The following is a 21109-nucleotide window of genomic DNA, read 5'->3' on the forward strand; positions in this document are numbered from 1 at the left end:
GAAACATTTCTGAAGGTCAAAATTCAACTCCACAAACTAGAAAACTTAGACAGGGTGACTACTCAGAAAAAAATGGAAAAGAAAAAAAAAAGGATCCCCTGAGAATTCCAAGTATGGGGAACAAGAGGGCGTTATAAGAAGCTCATGGTAATTTACAGTGAGTGGGGATCAAGCATCTTAACAATAAAGACTTTTCTTTCCTCTTGCCCAAGATACACTAGCCATAAGCAGTAGCACGACCAAAATTTTAAAACATTAATAATTTATACGGAATAATAGTCATGTAACTAACATGCTTTCAAATATTAAGTACCATACTTTAAAATTTGTGATTTGCAATAGAATAAAATTCCAATGACACATTAAAAATACACAGAATTCTCCGATATTCCCCTTATTTTTCCAGATAAATTGTAATTCCCTGAGAATTCCAGGTTTTCCAGAAGAACTACAACCCTTTAAGATTTTTATCAGCAGATGAACGCATTCACTGAAAGTGAGCAGTGTTTTGTTTGTTCACACTATTAAAGTTAAAATTTAATTTTAATAAAATAAAGTATTTTTCTAGTACAGTATCAAATAATATAACTAATTAAATAATTGATAGGGAAACATTCCAAGTGGGAAAAATATATCCAAAAACAAAGATGATGTGACCTACCAAACGAAAGCGATGGCACGTCGACAGACACACAAACAAACACAAACACAAACATACACACAAAATTCAAGCTTTCGCAACAAACTGTTGCCTCATCAGGAAAGAGGGAAAGAGAGGGAAAGACGAAAGGATGTGGGTTTTAAGGGAGAGGGTAAGGAGTCATTCCAACACCGGGAGCGGAAAGACTTACCTTAGGGGGAAAAAAAGGACGGGTTATACACTCGCGCACACACACACATATCCATCCACACATGTTTGTGTTTGTTTGTGTGTCTGTCGACGTGCCAGCGCTTTCGTTTGGTAGGTCACATCATCTTTGTTTTTGGATGTAATTAAATAATTGTAACTTTTTAGGAGCTGGCAACATCCCAGATTATGGCATCTTCAGTACAGCAATGACAAAAAAATGATGTAATGGAGCAGCTAGCAGGAAAAGATATCTTTTTACTATCATAGGGACCACTGATTGAAGAGGAAGTTTGTCTTTTCACTCTGTTGTTGAGAACCACTGAAGTTTGCAATAAGCAGAAATGTTTTGTTACAAACATGTACATGTTCTCATGGCAGCAAACTCGCAATTTGTCACACAATATTGCGTGTTCTTCATTAATACAATATACAGTACAATAATGTGAAAACAGTTGCGAGCTGATAAATGAACAAATATGTTCACTCTATGAAAACAGTCACAGGTGATCACTTCAACCATGTTCAGTAGTGTCTGACTGTGGACATTTTTTAAAGGAACTTACGAAGATGAACATAATGTCAAAAAATTTAAAGAATACTATTTCGAACATCAAGAAGAGGTATTGTACTTGCAGTTTCTGCAAGAAAGGAACAGAGATGCCAAGGTTATTACTTTACCAGTTTAAACATGTTGGAACTGTTACATAGCAGAATATTTTGATGAAATTATTCAATTCTTCCACAGTGTTGATATGCCACAGCTGTCTAATGCAGGCATTGAATATGTCAATTCGTGTCAGACGATGAACTGAACTGGATTCTAGTGGAGGCCACATTCATTAAAGAGCACGTCTGTGACTTAATTAATATGACTTTTCTTAGAGACATTGAAATATCCCACTTTGCATGAACTTCATTCCAAGCTAAAAAGGCTTGAAGAATGTTCCAGTATTGTGGACACAGGAATTTTTAGTGATTAAACAAACAAGATTTTAAAAAAGATAAAGAAGCAAGTGCTCCATGCATAAGTTAAGAGGGGATTGAAGTGTCGTTAGCTGCATCTTCAGATGAGGCTGTCAATTCTCATGGCCACGGATCAAAACAAGTCAGTCTCCAAAGTTAAGGACAATAAGCTTGAACTCCATTAATGTGGACACAGCAAGGCTCTTGCAGTCTATTCCGAATGACTGCTCTTAGTAGCGCAGATATTCTTAAGGGATATAAATCTCTTCAGAATTTTGCTAAAGCAAATGTCTATGCAATGAGAAAATGTTGAGACAGGTCACAGAAATTGATAATCAGCAGTTTGCAGCTGTGGCACTGATGGCTTTTCGGATTCTGTTTTCCAATGCAGAGAGCAAGAGGCCTGTGACCACAGTTAAAAGTTGACAGATAGGTGCCAAAAACTTGGAAGATAATCTAAAAATCATGACAATGCTGTCATTTGAAAAGCTATCTGTTGTGTTTGTACAAGAATCTACTCGCATTAAATTGTTAATTTTATCTTTAACTATCAAGTGAAGCATAAAAGTTTTGTTTTCCCTATTTTCTTCTCAAATCTGTGTAACCAACCTTTCTTAAAGTATTACCCCTGAGAGCAATTTAACACTAGCTGGTACTCCCGACCTCCCACCCTCCCCTTGCCAACTGCTGCCCCCCCCCCCCCCCCCCCCCCACACACACACACACAGACAGACAGACAGACACATTACCACCAACTTAAGCACTTAACTAAACTGTAGAATTTTTTAAATGATGAAATATGAATGATACGTAGTTTTTTGTGTGTATGTGTGGGCACAGGCTTGCGTGTGTGTTAGAATGAATGAGAAAGAAATTTGGGGTGCACCCAAGCACTATTCACAACTCTATCTCAAATAAGAAAGCAAACTATTTACAATGAGGGTAGATGCTTGTTACAAAACAAATTTCCCCTGCATTATTCCTCTCCATTGTGGCACTTGTTACCCTGCACATTGCAACCCTATTTAAAATCAACCAAGTTAAAATGTGTGCACCATATTTACTGTTCATAAATCACTTGAATGCTGGTCTCCTTACTTCTGATATGACAGATATTGGAAGACTTATGCTATTAACTCTTTGTGTAATAATAATAATAATAATAATAATAATAATAATATGTACAGCACTATAGCGTAGTGCTGTCAATTAATTCATTTACTGCAGGTAATATCTACAACTTGGAGAAGACATTTTCTTGAGATATTTAGCATTTGTTACATGTAGGTCTCACTTTTAACACCAGTGCTGTATGGGAGAAAGCACATGTGTGGAGTATATAACTTCCACCACATTAATGTTACTAATTAATTATTGATAACTTGTATAATTACTATTAATCTTACAAAATTGTGATAACAGAAATGATCTTTTGAAAATAATTTAGTTTCATGACAAACAGAATCAGATAATTTAGTCTCCACCCCTCAGAATATTTCATTTTATCCCTCAGGGGGGTAATTGCCGCCAAGCTGGGAACCACTGGTGTAATGAAAATGAAAGTTATTTGCATGGTGTAGTAAATATAATGTAAATGACACATATTATATTTCCAACATAATATTGAAAATGGTTGAACAGGAGGAAAACAAATAACAGTAAAGAGAAACAAGCCAGCAGGAAACATAGGAAAATATAATTGAAATATGCAAAAGGTAACACCAAAATTGGCTATAAAATAAAAATGTTTTTCTTTCCCTGTATATCAGTTGCACACTAACTGACACTGCTGCAGATAAACATTGCATAAGCTATATTTTCATAAAATGGTAACCCACACCTTTCATTATATTTATGACTCTATGAAAAATACTGACTAACTTTTGTTTGAAAAAGTTTTCAGCACCCTTCTGCACATCACTGTATGCAGTATATAGCACAACTGCTTGTTCACAGCAATTAAAGTTAACCTTCATGAGCGAACTCAAAGACAAAAAAATCCAGTTTCAGTGCTAAAAGTTAGTTCCTTGCAGTCATTGGTCACATGAAACTATTCTCACACTGGATACATGAGCTGCTGCATTACCAACTGATAAGCAGTCCTCGCTGGCACTTGGTTGCATATTATGGGTGGCACAGGCAGTTTCCAAATGAAAAAACAATAATAGGAAGAAAAATAAGAACAGATATAAAAAATCAATAAGATGATGAAAAATGATGTGGCAAAGAATTAGAAATAAAAAGTTAAATTTAAACAAATTAACTGAATAAAAATAACAATCAAACTCTTATTATTACGTAGATTTCAAAATAAAAAAAATTTGGTTCCTCTGACAAGATTCGAACCTACGACTTTCTGTACATGAGGTGAATATGCTAACCACTGCAATACAGCACAATACTATATAATGGGATTATATTTATGACTGTGGTGACCTAGTTACAACAGTGAATCGCTGATTTCAAAAATTCAGCTTCACACAATACCATACAAAGTTTACCTAATGTATGCTGGAGGTTAATAGATTAGTCACGAAGAATCTATGTGTAAAGGTGGGGAGTGGGGGATATCGAAGCACCAAGGAATGAAGAGACATGCTTAAAGTTCTCTAATACTATAAATACTGCTATGGGAACAGGATACGAATAGCAGTATACAGAATAAACTGTCCACACTAATATCTGCACATACATATATTTCGACAATTATCATATACATGCAAACAGTACAAGGTATAAGAACAGACTGAATTAACATAGCAGCTTGGATGAGCGACCTGAGTTCCAAAGATTAACGTTGTCTAAGGTCGATATGACCTATCGATGCCACACTGCAATAAGGAATAGCTCAGCAGGCAGTACCATTGAAGAGGAGTGGACATCTCTAAAAAGGTAATAACAGAGGTTGGAAAGAAAAATTGACAAAAGAAGGAAATACAAAAACATTCAGGGAAATTCAGGAACACAGAAATGCAAGTCACTGAAGAATGAAATAAATAGGAAGTGCACGGAAGCTAAGACAAAATGGCTGCATGAAAAATGTGAAGAAATCGAAAAAGAAATTATTGTCGGAAGGAGTAACTCAGCATACAGGAAAGTAAAAACAGCCTTCGATGAAATTAAAAAAAGGAAAGAAAAAGAAAAGCAAGGGTGGTAACATTAATGGTGTAACAGGAATTCCACTGTTAAATGCAGAGGTGAGAGCGGATAAGTGGAAAGAGTACATTGAAGGCCTCTATGAGGAGGAAGATTTGTCTCATATGATGGAAGAAGAAACAGGAGCCAATTTAGAAGAGATAGGGGATCCAGTGCTAGAATCAGAATTTAAAAGAGCTTTGGAAGACTGAAAATCAAATAAGGCAGAAGGGATAGATAATACTCCATCAGAGACTATTCACATTGATGTGTAGAATTTATGAGTATGGTGATGTATCATCCACACAATTCCAATTACTGCAGGAGCTAACAAGTGCAAGAGTTATTGCACTATCAGCTTTACAGTTCACACATCCCAGTTGCTGACAAGAATAATCTACAGAAGAATAGAAAAGAAATCTGAAGAAGTGTTAGATGATGATCAGTTTGGATTTAGGAAAGGTAAAGGCACCAGAGAGGCAACACTAAAGAAAAATCAAGACACGTTCATATGATCTGTCAACCTGGAAAAAGTGTTCGACAATGTCAAATGATGCAATATGTTCGAAATTCTGAGGACAATAGTATTAAGCTATAGCGAGATATGGGTAATATAGAACAGGTACATGAGCCAAAAGAGAATAATAAGAGTGGAAGACAAGGAACAAAGTGCTCAGATTAAAAAGGATGTAAGACAGTGATGTAGTCTTTTGTCCCCACTTTTCAATGTATACATTGAAGCAATGATGCAAATAAAATAAATGTTCTGGAGTGGAATTAAAATTCAAAGTGAAAGGACAGATACGATTCACTGATGATATCACTATCCTGAGTGAAAGTGAAGAAGAATTACACGATCTGCTGAATGGAATGAATAGTCTAAAGCGCACAGAATAGGGATCCAGAATAAATCGAAAAAAGACAAAAGTAATGAGAAGCAGCAGAAATGAGAATAACAAGCAACTCAATATCAGGATTGATGGTCACAAAGTAGATGAAGTTAAGGAATTCTGCCAACTAGGCACTAAAATAACCAATGGCAGACGAAGCAAGGATGACAGCAAAAGCAGAGTAGCACTGGCAAAAAGCACATTCCCGGCCAAGAGATGTCTGCTAGTATCAAACATATACCTTAATTTGAGAAAGAATCTCCGAGAATGTACAGCTGAAGCACAGCATTCTATGGTAGTGAAACATGGACTGTGGGCAAACTAGAACAGAAGAGAATCAAAGTATTTGGGATGTGGTGCTACAGCTGAATGCTGGTAAGGTTGGAATGAGAAGGTTCTCCACGGAACCAGAGAGGAAAGGAATGTGGGGGAAACACTGACAAGAAGAAGGGGCAGGATGATAAGACATCAGTTAAGACATCAAGAATAACTTCCATGGTATTGGAGGGAGCTCTAGAGGGCAAAAACGGCAGAAGAAGACAGAGATTGGAAAACATTCAGCAAATAACTGAGGATGTAAGTTGCAAGCGCTACTCTGAGCTGAGGAAGTTGGCACAGAGAGGAATTCATAGAAGACTGCACCAAATCAGCCACAAGCTAATGAATCATATATTTAAAAAAGCCAATCTCTGAGATTATGACAACTGTACATGTGACGCTTGATCGCGTTTTGTGCGGAAATATCCAGTAATGTTTGGTTATTACTGTGTATGAAACGTGCGTGTTTCATCATCATGATTTGTGTGTGTGTGTGTTTGTGTGTTTTATTCTGTTGTTTTCATCACGTGTGATGAAATACAAAATAAATGTGTCATACCCCCGATATGGGATCCAAACGTATCAAGAAAGAATGCCAGGAAGAAACAAACAAACAAACATTTTAGGCTTGGCAATGAGCACCCTGATTGTAGGAAACCAGTTCTAACACATGAAGAGTCCACTACAAGCAATTTTGATCACATTATAGTGCTAATCTGCTTACATTATTAATAATGGGACTTATACCTAGCTTACATAAGAAGGAAATACTCAAAATACGAATTCACTTACTTCTTCCTCCAACTGCAGTGGATCACATGCCTCGAGGTCTTCAGGAATTTCCAATTTCTGCAACAGTTAACACAAATTTAATTAATTTATTAGTTTCTCCATGTGTAGACTGTTGTTTCACAAGGATATATCCAGTTAATGATAGGCTGCTCCAGTTACTGATGTATTCTCTGGTTAGATCCACCACCAGTAGCCTTAGCCTTCACATCCAGGCCATTTTCAAGTGGATCTGAAGTGTATGCACTTTCCATGTGGCAATACTGCAAGATGTAAGTCGTTTGAAGCTGCTTCTTCAACACGTTATCCTCTTCTGAAGACAAATCGATGAAATCACATCAGACAATACCAAAGACAGTAATAATGCTGACAGAGTACTGCCACATGGAAAGTGCACACATCTCAGATCCACCTGAAAATGGCCAGGATTTGAATGGTGAAACCAGTGGTTGACCTAAATAAAGAATATACCAGCAACTGGAGCAACCTGTCATCAATTAATTTAGCCTCATCAATAATATATTAAATATATGCATACACAAAGAAAATTGGGACCTTTTGCAAACCAGAATTCTTATTCCTAGTCAACAAATGGCAGAGAAGAGCTGACCACAATGAATGTATAACCTGTTAGTTTCTACATGATATGAGAAACTGACAGCTGTCACTATAATATCTGTCACAAGGTTCACCCCGAACTCAATGATGACAAACATATGACATGCAGTGCTTAGAGCAAAAGAATACATTTTCTCCATGTTACTGCATTTTAAAAACTATCCACTGTCTATAGAATCCATCCTCAAAATGACGAGTGTGTCCCATCCAGAGGGAGGGGAGTGGTCATGGTTCTGGAGGGGGAGGTGATAGTGGGAGAGGGGGGGGGGGAGGTGCTGGCTTTCATTGAAATATTTACGATATATTTCACATTATATAAAAAGAAAGCGACTCCTGGTGAACAAATATTGCTAACATCAAATTCCCATTTCCATGAACTAAGTTAGGAACCTCGTTCACCATGAATCTGCTGTCTTATTTCATAAGAACTGACCAACAGAGCCTGTCATAACCGGAACACTGAGAAAAGTCGCGAGTAATATTTTGTCTCACAGCCCCCATCAGCAGTCACCCACAGGGTTAGGCACCTGCCAAGCATTTAACAACCACCAGTGGCAATAAGCAGCTTGACAATGTAACTGCCTCTTCCTTACAACACTGACTACACGAATAGACTGTTAATCACAGCCATTGTGCCAGACCATTCAATTTTAGCCACACTTCTGGGGTATGTTCAACAGTAGTGAGTTGTCTAGAAGAATTCTAATGCATGTTCAGTTGAAGTAGTTTTCTCTTTACTACCCATTACGATGATTGCGCGCACGCGCCCACACACACACACACACACACACACACACACACACACACATACATTTAACTTCCATAAGCTTTGGGAGCCAGTGGTTCCGCCTCCTCGCAGAAGAGTTGAAGGGGGAAGAAGAAGGGTGAAGGAAAAGGACTGGAGAGGTTTAGGGAAAAGGGTACACTTTAGAAAAGTCACCCAGAACCCAGAGTCAGGAGACACTTCCTGGATGGGATGAGAAGGAATCCACCTTTCCTTCTGGTCCAACTCGGTAAGTCTCCCCTGGACTGGGGTTCTGGGTGACTTTTCTAAAGTGTACCCCTTTCCCTAAACCTCTCTAGTCCTTTTCCTTCACCCTTCTTCCTCCCCCTTCAACTCTTCCACCAGAAGAAGGAGCCACTGGGTTTAAAAGCTTGTGAAAGTTAAATCCTTTTGTGTGTGTTGTGTTCCCCTGCCGCCACTTTGTGAGTAGATTTTTTTTATCTGTCCATTCACATTATATTATTAATAACAGATTATTTTCATTGTTACATAAAATTGGTTAAGTTTTCTAAAACTGGCAATTAAAACACATTTAACACAAGAATGACATTAAAATAATTACACATGGAAATGTCTCTGACTGATCACTTACAATAGACCCTTGTGAGCCAGCCACACTGATAAATCATATTAAAAAAACATTCTGAAAATGTTAGGAAACACGTTGGACACTTCACAAAACCTTAAAACTTGTACCACATCCATTTCATTGTTAAAATAGAAAGCAAATATGTCAGTAAATTAGCCTCTGCCCTCTTGTCTGGAAATAAAACACACTAACTACTGAAATGTGGTGTACTGTGATCCCTATGCCACAAGCACCGCACAGTGGAGGGTCCCACTGCTGGAGCCAGAAGCAATGTGTCCCACGGATGTGTCCTAAGTGGAGACAAGTGAACAGGCCCTTATCCCATCTGGGTGCCTGGAAGGAGGTACGCCACAGACAGGGAGTTGACTTTACTAAGTGCAGCTTCCTGCCTGTCAGTTCCAGCCAATCTTCTTCCCATCAACACATGATCGTCTACCTCAACAACAAGGTGACAGCATGTAGGGGGATGGCACAGTGAACTATCTGATTATCATGACATGCCTCCTTGGTAGTTACATCTGCCACTTCTTTTACCCTAATACCTATGTGCTCTGATACCCAGAATAAAGACACCTCATCCCCAGGCTTTTCAGGCGTCCTAGATATTCTGGACATAGCAGTCTTAACACAGCTCATCTGTTTCATTGCCCTAAACATTGCATATAATTCAGCAGCAAATAAAATGCATTCCTTAGGTAACCAGATCTTGAGGACATGATCAGGGAAGACAACAGAGCAAGCCACAGAGTACCTTTGCTTAGGTGAATATACATCTACATACCATATTTACTCGAATCTAAGCCGCCCTTTTTTTCTGGTTTTTGTAATCCAAAAAACCACCTGCGGCTTAGAATCAAGTGCAAAGCCAGCGAAAATTCGGAAAAAAGTTGGTGGGTGCCGCCACAACTTACTTCTGCCGTCGAATATATGTAGCGCTACACAGGCATGCTATGTACGCACAAAGATAAATACTGGCACCAAAACCTGTGCGTCAGTAAATAAATTAAATAAAAAAAAAAAAAAAAAAAAAAGGTGGAAGACGAGCTATTTTCTCCGCCCCGAGTTTCGACCACTGCATTTTCATACATTATCCAACGAAGTAAATACAAATTCCGCATGGTTCATCTTCGAACGTAGCAGCATTTCAATGTACTACGAAAATCCGACTGGAAAGACCGTTTGGGATGTTTGTCAATATGGCCAACCCGTTCTGAATTTTTTCCAATCTGTGAGAAGAGATGGTTGCTATAATAGGAACTTTTATAAATTGTGAATCACATGCAGTATTCTCTTAGCCACAAGAATAATACGCAAATAAACATTTTGCCATGTATTGTTTCATGTTTGCTGCTATCTCATTTAAATCCGGTCTGCCTAATAAACTACGAAACTAGCGTGAGACAACAGCAAACGCGGAAGAATATACATATCATGTCATGTTTATATTCGTAATATTCTTATGCTTAATAGTGATCCAGTCAGAAATGAAGCACGGCAATTGACTTGATTTTTAAATCTAAGATGACTCTAATTTCTGTGTAGAATGTAATGTACTAAAGAGGCGCCTGCAAAGATTTTCAAACGGAGAAAAATTTTCGCTAAACTCTCGTTCAGAACATCTTCTATCATACGCAGTCTATTATTTGGTTCTTGTTGATCATTATCAAAGAAAGCAGCAGTGCAAGTAACAACAAATAGCAGTTTCTTGCCACTGTTTCGCTAATGAGGCGATTCCTCTTTTTTTTTAAAAAAAAAAAAAAAAAGCGGCAGTAACGCGCACAAAAGCAAGCCATGCCGCGAGCGGCGACAGGCCGTGAACACGCACTATCAGAATGCGACAAACAATGCATGACGCAGTACAGTAACGCATTTTCAGCTTAGAGTGTCGTAAACACCTTTAACAAAGAAAACTGCACTTATCAGATCAAAGAAAAATAAGCTATCAATTCAAACCAGACGAAGCACGTGGAAAAGGAAGGGTACCCGTATAAATACGGACGGAGCGCCTGACGCATAGCAATGGCTACATGGTAAAGCTTAACGGCTAACTTACGACTCGAACCAAACTACTGTGGCTGTATCGTCATTCATTCGACCTAAATTGTGTCTCATATTACAATGGACCAACTTTGTTTCGATATGGAGATGCGGCCTATAATTTTTCTCTCCCCTTGAATTTCGAGTCTCAAATTTCAGGTGCGACTTAGATTCGGGAAAATATTTTTTCCTTGATTTCGAGTCTCATTTTTCAGGTGCGGCTTAGATTCGAGTGCGGCTTAGATTCGAGTAAATACGGTAGTTGTGTGCCCATTTAAAATGTTATAATAAAAGACTGTATTAAGGATACAGGGTACTTATAAAAGGTGGAAAAACCGAAATTTTCTTATGACTTTATTAAATTCTATAGTCTCCCCTGATTACATCGATATATACATTATAGGGTTCCACACAAAAAATGACCTATATATACCAAATTTTAAAAATTGGTCATGTATGCCGCCACGGCCCCTTTATTTCTGTTACAGAAACCAATATTATTTCGAAAATAACTGAGCTTTCTGTTTCCAGCGAATATAAGTATGATACATTGTGTATGTTGGTAACAGTGCAGCTTTCTAGTGTCTGTAAATGATTATCTTCCCTAGTATTTACTATTGTTTCGCTGAAGCAGTTTGTCCATGTGTTACTGAAAGTTTGTTGCCCAAGTGTTATATATATATTTGTGGAAGTACATATCCTTTAGTGTGCAATAAATACGAACTATGCCATGCATCAAGAAATTAAATAAAAGGAAATTCTGTGGTAACCAGTTCACAAACAAAGCAAGCCACACTGTTGACAGTAACCTATGTATCAGTTCTTCAGGGAAGAAACTCCCACATGGCACGCCTCCTGGTAATTCACATTTTTGTGTTAACAATGACGCTGTTTGTAGTGGATTTATTGTTATTGATGTAGGCATCTTATTTTCTTTGATAAAGGAAGTGGTGAAATGTAAACAATGTGATGATGTAGGCTGTCTGGAAATAACTGAAAAACAAAGTAGCAGGAAGGGTTTAGCGTCAAAATTAGTTGTTCTGTGTAGATCCTGCAATAAATCTACCTTGAAAATGACTTTGAGCATAGTGCATACTTCATATTATGTGAATTTGAAGTTAGTGTACGCAATGCATGCAATAGGAAAAGGAAAAATGGCTGCTCAAACATTTTTTGGTTTGATGGACATTGGCTCCTCCTCCCAGTAGGTTCAGCAAGTACATAAAAATATTTTTAGGTGCCTTGACAGTTGTGTCTAAAGCATCTATGAAGCATTCAGTAAAAGAAACTGTAAATATTAGTGGACTCAGGGACACTGCTGTTGCACTTGATGGCTCATGGCAACGTCAAGGACATCGCCCCTCGAATGGTGTTTAAAGTGCTACTTCTCTGGAGAATGCAAAAGTTATTGATGTTGAGTGCTTATTCTCTGGAGAATGCAAAAGTTATTGATGTTGAGTGCTTATCTAAGTACTTACACACCTGCAATGGTAACATCAAAGAACATAATGAACATCAGTGTTCTAAGAATTATCATGGTTACAGTGGAGGTATGGAGTGTGATGGAGCTCTAAAAATATTTCAGAGGTCAGTGCCCATTTATAACGTTAGATATACGAAATACCTAGGCAATGGGGACTCTAAAGCTTACAATAAAATTAATGAGTTCAATGTTTATGGTATACCCTGGTAACAAATCTGGAGTGTTGTGGACATGTGCAAAAGAGAATGGGTGCTAGATTAAGGAAGCTACAAAGAGAAGTGAAAGGAAAGTAGTTATCTAATAAAAAAATCTCTGTCTGGCCAAGGCAGATTGATGACCAAGCTGTTCACGGACTTTGCCCTAAAGGAGCAGAATCTTGGTGTGGTTACCAAAAAGCAAAAGAAATGGTCAAATATACCATCATACGTGTTCTCTTCCTGAGCCTGTTATGAATGAAACTAAATCAATTTTTAGAGACCAGAGTAAAGCTGTTTTGCTTAGTAAATGTCTTCATGGGGTCACTCAGAATACAAATGAAAGTTTCAACCATTGCATATGGGAAAGATTACCCAAGAATGTTTTTGTAGGACTAAATACATTAAAAGTTGGTGTACTAGATACAGTGATATGTTTCAATGATGGAGTGATAGGAAGGTTGGAAGTCCTGAGAAATTTAGGCATAAAATGTGGCTCTAATATGGAAGATCAACTGCTTGCGAGTGACAGACAACGGGTGCATGAAGCTGAAAGGTTCGCTCTTCAAGTTACCAAAGAAGCAACTTCTAAATGATGACCCAATATTCAGATTTTATTCCACATTAAGTGTCGATCAGTTTGCACAGGTTTTGCAACTTACAGAAACTGATGTACAAAAATCTATGCACTAGAAACCCATCAATGCAACTGCAAACATGCACTGACATCTTTGTATGTGCTACTTTCTCCTCAGTTCCACATCTTGGGATAAATTTAGCTGAAATATATTTTTTTTCATTGTTGCAAGGCTGCAATACTCATTACATTTTTGCACATCTTGGAAGGTTAAGTAATACCGCATATATTTCACATTTCTCCTTTGAAGTGAAGACAGTTAAAGCTCTCATTACCACCCCCACCATCAACAGGTTGAGGGCAGCAAAGAGGTAAAGATTTTAATATAAGTAGTTTTCATTGAAATGTCAAATTACTTTCAAGGAACATAAAAAGGTAGTATGAAATTGGGACAGTACTATACATTTATATTAAAAAGACACTCATCATGCTCCCAGGATCACCTGTCTCAAATAATATGGCTGGTGTGACACTCTTAATTTCTCATTTTTAAGCTGTACATCCATCTTTAAATTGCTTACTCTTTTTTTCTTTTTTGACTCACCTATAACAGAGCAGTGGGATGTACTCTTAGCCATACACATGCTCGGTAGAAAAAAATCTACATCAGTTTCCTTCCCAGCTGCCTTTACGTATATTATTCTGAGTTTCATATTTTCCATTCTTTCAGTCTGTCTTTTTCCGAAAGGAAGTACAGCTTGTGCTCCATGCTCATTTTCTTCCTTTTACGTAAATTTGTCCTCTGGAGATGAGAGGTCACCAAACCTGCTTTTCCTATGGTTTCCAAATACCAAACGAGAGAACGATACAAAAATCGGTCACGAGGCGGCAGTAAGGATTGAAGCAGAGCCAAAGGCTGAGTAGTCTCATGTACTATTATTTATGCTTGAGAACAGCTGACACTAACTGTATATGGTGGGCTGCTTGAAACTGCACACACAACAGTCTTTACAGCTAACTTCAATGTTAATTAACTCAGAAATGGTGTAGCATATAAAATTTTTTAACAATATTTCTAACCACAACCTACCCTGGAACACCCTTACAAGCTTTTCACACAATATCTCACCCTCGATATCGTCCTATAAAATTTCAGGTGAACTGCCAGATATCTGCAACTTGGTGCAATGATATATTCCTGAAGGTGGCTAGAAGACAGTGCTGAAATATTGTGGCAGCTTGTTATGCACACACACAGCAGTACCCAAAACTTCACGGAACACAAGTCACATGAGGTGTCCACAATCCACAGGTCTGAATACTGCCTAGCCGCTGTGGTCTGTCTTAAAAACGTAATTTCAGACCTGCAGTTATCTTCCAGTATCTTTACAAGAACTGGAAGAATTTCTTTGTAAGGAACCACCGTGAGGACACAGTATAGGCATACGAATAACATGTTTGTACCAGCTAATCACAGTTGCAACTACATGCAATGACGGTACAAATCTCATCAACCACTATGAGGAGACAGCGTAGCCACACGAATGACATGTTTGTCACAGCTGCAACTACATATTTTGATGGTAGAAAAATTGGCGTATTAAAAAGAGTCATACGTTCTCATGTCACCTATAATTTAATGTGGTGAACTCTCTCATGTGAAAGTAACTTATTTATAATACTTGTGTGTTATAAATGTTATCTAATATGTAGAGTGATATTTTTGTGGTTGTTAAGCTCTTATTTCAGAAGTTTACGCAATGCAGAATGTACTGACACCCACATAGTATCAGATGCAGATTGCAACACAAAAATACGAGTGTCTCATTGCAATTTGTGTCTTTTTGGAACCATTTCAGAACCACAATGAAACCATATCAAGATTTTTTGTCCTATGCCCACTGCCTAAGAATTACGACATGTAACTGTTTGTATTCTTATGTAATAGTAAGAATGCACAGGTAATTCTATACAATATTAAGTAATAAATTGGAGGCATCTAAATGTGGGCATATCGGAGAATATTGAGGATACAATGGACAGATGAAGTCACAAATGTGGAAGCACTGCACCGCATGAGCAAAAATTTAAAAATTCTCAATACCATCAAGAAAAGCAAATTCTAATACTTTGGCAACATAATGCACCATAATAAATATCACCAGTCCCCAGATGTGGTCCAGGACATAAAACATTATCCTAGCTAAAGAACCCAGGTTTGGGTTGAGAAAAGAATTGCTGTTCAGAAAAGTTATGGGCACACAGCAGAACACGCTAATGATCACCAGTTGCTTTGAAGATGAGGCACTTGAAGAATTGTGTATATTTATCAATCAGTTGAGGATCTGAGAATTCCCTGTTGCTCAAGTTAAACCTAATGGTAAAATCACAATGATTCTGGTTTGAAAAAGGAAGAAAGGTGAGGAACAGCTACACTTGAGACTACAAAAATTGTTACACTGGAGTTGTATGCAACATTAGGAATACAAATGGATGTATTTAAACTGCTATGATGCACAAAAAAGAAAAAAAAAAGTGATCAGAGAAGGAAATAACACGAAAAGGAAACAATTCCTCTAAACTCAAAACACCAAAAGTTAAAGTAAAATAATTTTTTTGTTTCCTCATACACACTGGTTTAATGTTTTATTAATAATCACCCACAGAACAGCCCACTGTAAAGGGCTCCTATTAACACTGGGGCCTTATATGACAACAGAAATTGTGTGTGTCATTTTCAAGAACTCTGAGGGCAGTACAGGTGCCCCTACATTACAATAGGCGACTGTTGCGTTATTTCGTCCTCTCCCATAGAGCCACCTACAAGATGTGAGTTCAAACACTATTGTTAAAACCTATGAGCATACCAAGCCCACATCATCATCTATTTAATTTTTAGGTATTTATTCCTTCGCAATTATACACTTGTTACTACTGCTCAGGCACAATATTACAAAACAGCAGTGCACCAGTGAAATCCATAATTACTGATAATAAAAGGGTTTTTTTTTTTTTTTTAATCTAACAATGCTGGCTGAGCCGGCTCGGCACCGGCACAAACTGACAGATGCAAATGGAGAGCGGCTCCTACCAAACAGGACAGTTGTGAAAGTAATACTGAGGTAACAGTAATTAAGATTCCTACAGGATATCAACTAGGGAGATTATTCCTAATATTGCATGCAATATTCTCTTTTAAGATGATCTGTTGAAAGGTGAATTTTACTGAAGTTTGTCACCTATTAAATCAACCTTTCTAATCTAAACCTGTTTTCGCCATTACAGTCGCTATTGTTAATAGTCATCATCTAGATTCTTCAGCTACAGTTAACAACGGTAAGAATGAACACAAGATTTAGTAATAACACTGATGATAACAGCAGTTTTCAGTACAGGAAAATTTAGAACTTCGTGAGTAAGACAGTTACAAACCTCATGAAATCTAGTAACTTGTCTCTCACTTTTTGAACAAGTCTTACACACATACATTAATTTGCAGTATATTATCTTTTTTTTGTGCTGGCACAATTTAAAAAAGGAACATCAATACAAGACACACCATGTAATTAAAAACTGAGTAAAATGCTACCACACATGTCGAAAAGAATAGATTGTAATACTTACAATGTTCTCTTCTTTTATGAAGATCTGTTCAATTTCTTCCAGTGATTGCTGGTAGGGGTCAGTCAATATCTGCAGGTAAGGAAACAGAATGGGTTCAGACAGACACCCAAAATAAAAATAAAAAATTACATGCACGATAGTAATTTATTATACTATTCTGCACATAACAAGACCTTATTTCTCAGGGTTGAGACTTGAACTTCAGTTCACATATTAAGAAAGCTGTACATCCACTAAGACTGATACACAAAAAGAATGGTTAATTTTCTGACACACACACACACACACACACACACACACACACACACACACAAAAGCCATAAAACTTGTTAGCTTCCAGCATTGATTCTTTCTAGAGCTAGAGTACAAATACACATACAGTACATATTGCACATTGGGCACACAATGTCAGGAGAGCAGTTCAGCACTTTTAATGAATCTTGCCTCCTCAGAACTTTCATACTTCAATTGATTATTCGATTCTGCATAAATTTCGGCCTGACGTGGGTTAATTTTTATATTTAAACTATACAATACACATTTACAGATAATTTTGTATATATTTGATCACCAGCACACCATTTTATTTTTCATATCGATCCATTTAGCAACATTAGTCTTCAGCCACAAAAATTAGTAATCACAAATGTTAAACTAAATGAGTCAAAAAGCACTTTACAGTGAAACTAATATTATTATGCTTCAGTTTTTATGCAAACAAAATTTGTTTTTTTATTTTTCTAGTTTTATTACCGATAATTCAACTGACAATTATACAATGACAAGAAGCCGATAATTTTTATATTGTCCAAATATGCAACCTTCATTATTAATTATTAGGTACATAAATATCTATATACATAATTATATCTAAAAACAAAGATGATGTGACTTACCAAATGATAGCGCTGGCATGTTGATAGACACCCAAACAAACACAAACATACACACAAAAGTAAGGTAAGTCTTTCCACTCCCGGGATTGGAATGACTCCTTACCCTCTCCCTTAAAACCCAGATCCTTTCATCTTTCCCTCCCCTCTTTCCTGATGAAGCAACTGTTGGTTGTGAAAGCTTGAATTTTGTGTGTATGTTTGTGTTTGTTTGTGTGTCTATCAACATGCCAGCGCTATCATTTGGTAAGTCATATCATCTTTGTTTTTAGATATATTTTTCCCACGTGGAATGTTTCCCTCTATTATATTTATATACATAATTACTTCCAGAAAACATTTTGAAAATTATACCTGAAAAATAATTTCAATTAAGACAATCATACTAAAATTCATTTGAAATACATCCTGCTCTAGAAGGATCTGGATGCTATGTATGTAATACTTATAGAAATTTTAGGCACTAATAGTTTCAGCTACTGCTGAGATTGGTCAATGTAACTATCAAGTTCTTTGTGTTGTGTTGAAATGTTGCACAATGCATTCACTTAAATAGTGGTGTTGTAGAAAGTGTCAAGAATTTAGGAATAAATACTGACAATGTCATAAAGCAACAATATTCCTTGTGGGCAAGTGCGTATCTGAGAAAAGGGAGGTGGGAGGGGGGAGGGGGGGATGTGAGTGACGATCCATGGGGATTATGATGTCCGACCCTCCCAAATAACTCTTTAGTAAAAACATTTATGTTTATATCAACCTCAGTTTCCAAATTTCTCAGCTGATTTTTGAAGAATAGAGCAGCATGAGAATTAAAGGTCTTGAAAACAGAAAGGAATTCTATAAAATTAAATTTATGTTTAACACAGAAACAACATACGAGTCTTCAGGTAGCACTTGACTCAGCACCAGAGTAACACGAAGTAAGGCAATTACGATGTAATTTGTGACTGGACAGAGCATTTCTAGACAGAGAGGACGCAATTGTAGGGGATCACTATAGGGAGAAGAAATGGAATGTTAGTAACTAGTCTCTGTAAACACTGCAGGGGAACACTGGAAGTAAAACTGAAATCAAGCAAAAGAAACTCCGGGATGGAATATCAACTGGATAGATGTAGACACAACTTTAGGTGTGCCCCAGGGAAATGTGTTGGGACATTTGCTATTCATGCTGTACATTAATGATCTGGCAGAAAATATTAATAGTACCTTCAGACTTTTGTGGATGATGCAGTTATTTTAAATTAAGCACTAACTGAAAACACCTGCGAAAATATTCTGTCAGATATCAATATGAATTCAAAGCAATGTAAAAGAGAGACTGTTTAACAGCATCAGTGTGTCCCATCTAAGAATATCGCTAAAGCGTGTGGAACAAATTTCAAACAGGAATAACTGAGGTTATTGAAGGTATACAAGGAGGAGCAGAACAAATGGTCATAGGTTTATTTGATCAACAGGAGAGCTTCACAGGTCTGTATGTTTCATAATTATCAGCATTAATAGGCCAGCATGAGACTTGTTTTGGTATTAGTATACTTTACAGCAATGCCTGCTGCTGTCAATGTATAACTTTATTCATGCCACATCTCAAAAGAATCTTTTCCATTATGGGAACACTCAACATGATGTGCGAGTGAAATGAATGAAACTGAGGCACTGCCATACTTCTGCTCAGCTTTTGATTAAAGTTCAAAAGGTTTTAAGTAGCAAAGTAGCATATCTCTGAATTTATATTCTTAGTGTTATCTTTTCACAAATAACATAACTAATGGGCCAACAACTTACTACACACACACACACACACACACACACACACACACACACACACACACACACACACACACACACACACAGCAGTAGCCATGTGTACATCCATACACCTACTTTTTACCTGTGCACAATGATTTGTTGGGGAGACAATGGACTGAATATTTTAATGATGGCTGCACAAAAAGAAATACACCAATGAAAAGCCACAATGAATATTTCCATTAATATACTTACTGGTTCCTCTTTGATTTCTATCTCGCCAGACAGTGCGTGTGCCGCTTCCTCTCCTGTAGATGCCTGTGAGCAGATAACAGGCCCGACACATTAGCACAACATTAGAGAGAAGAGCAACTGTCAATTGAAAGAACTGTCATTTATTAATTCGTTTCACACATTGTTTAGCATAAATCACATAATAAAACACAGGCTTTAGGCATTTGTAATAAATCAAGTTGTACATTAATAGGCACAAACAGCATCTGCAGCTCATTTCCACAACGTATACTAACAACAAATTATGACTAGTGCTAATGTACTCACACGGACAGCTCTGGGTACTACTTCTAGATTATTTTAAGCGCTCATATTAGGAGAAAAACAGCAACTGCAAAAACTGCCACTGCTTGTTCCATTATAGCACTCAGCTGTTGGTTTTATACAATACTGCAAACAAAATAATTACTTTACACAGAACACTGTCAACTAGCTATATACTCGCAAACTCAGTGTCTGTGTAACACAATGCAATATTCTGATACGTATCCCTTACTCTGCTTTTCAAGTTATGAGGTTTCCAATCTGATTTCTACTAGCAACCTGTTATAAACCTTTGCATCAGAGTATAAAACTCCATTCTGAGCCCTACAGAGGAATGAATAGTTTATGTGGAAGTCATTTTATCACTACTATTGTTGTAGTGAATTGCAGAGTTCATCCTAAATTCACCCGTCATTAAGTACAGATACCACTCCGAAGTAATTTATCATCATGTAAGTGTAACAATCACAAGTTCTCTTATGTTTCTCAACTTTAGACAATATTCTTATTGCATGCTTGCGTATACTGAACACTTCTTTCAACTTAATTGCAATACCCAGAAAATTGTACTGTAAGACAATACTAAGTAAAAGCATGCTAGTGCAACTCAACACACTTAAAAGGATTTCTGGGTGCAAAGAATGCAGAATTGAGCTTTTATCCTTGAAATAGTGCCGCTTCAGTTTATTATGCATCTGGATGCCTAGCAACTTCACACATGGAGTCTCACCTGCTGTATAACAGTGAGCCACATTTGTTTGGTGTTATATAAAAAGAATTTTTATGAGATTTGAGGTTACGCTGTTGGTCGTACACTAATTGCATGCCACCTCCATTATTCTCCTGCCTACATCCAGTATGAGTAAGTTTGGGCCTTGTGTCAACATCAAATGTTACTGAAATGTTAAAAATTTAGAAACAAAGAACACAATAAGGAGGCACTATCATGAAATGGTGGCTAAAGTCTATTGAAAATGCACAATACGAAATGCTATTCAAATTATGTGTAAGGGCAGTCAGGAACTATTAATTTGGTAGAAGTAGGAGGGGCACAA

The 21109-nt window shown here is 37.2% G+C and overlaps 1 protein-coding gene across 4 annotated transcripts in view; it reads right to left on the minus strand.

Moving 5' to 3' along the window:
- LOC124717109 (zinc finger protein 239-like) overlaps positions 1–21109 on the minus strand; it is an 85503-nt gene that overhangs the window by 43427 nt on the left and 20967 nt on the right. For 3 of the 4 annotated variants that reach the window (XM_047243821.1, XM_047243823.1, XM_047243824.1), the window contains 3 exons: positions 19752–19814; positions 16852–16920; positions 6949–7005 (listed from right to left, as the gene is read on the minus strand). In XM_047243821.1, coding sequence (XP_047099777.1) covers positions 6949–7005; positions 16852–16920; positions 19752–19814 — 189 coding nt within the window. The remainder of the gene's footprint in view (positions 1–6948; positions 7006–16851; positions 16921–19751; positions 19815–21109) is intronic. The other variant, XM_047243822.1, reaches the window with a different exon arrangement.

Source organism: Schistocerca piceifrons, chromosome 9, assembly GCF_021461385.2.
Source record: "Schistocerca piceifrons isolate TAMUIC-IGC-003096 chromosome 9, iqSchPice1.1, whole genome shotgun sequence".
NCBI lineage: Eukaryota > Metazoa > Arthropoda > Insecta > Orthoptera > Acrididae > Schistocerca > Schistocerca piceifrons.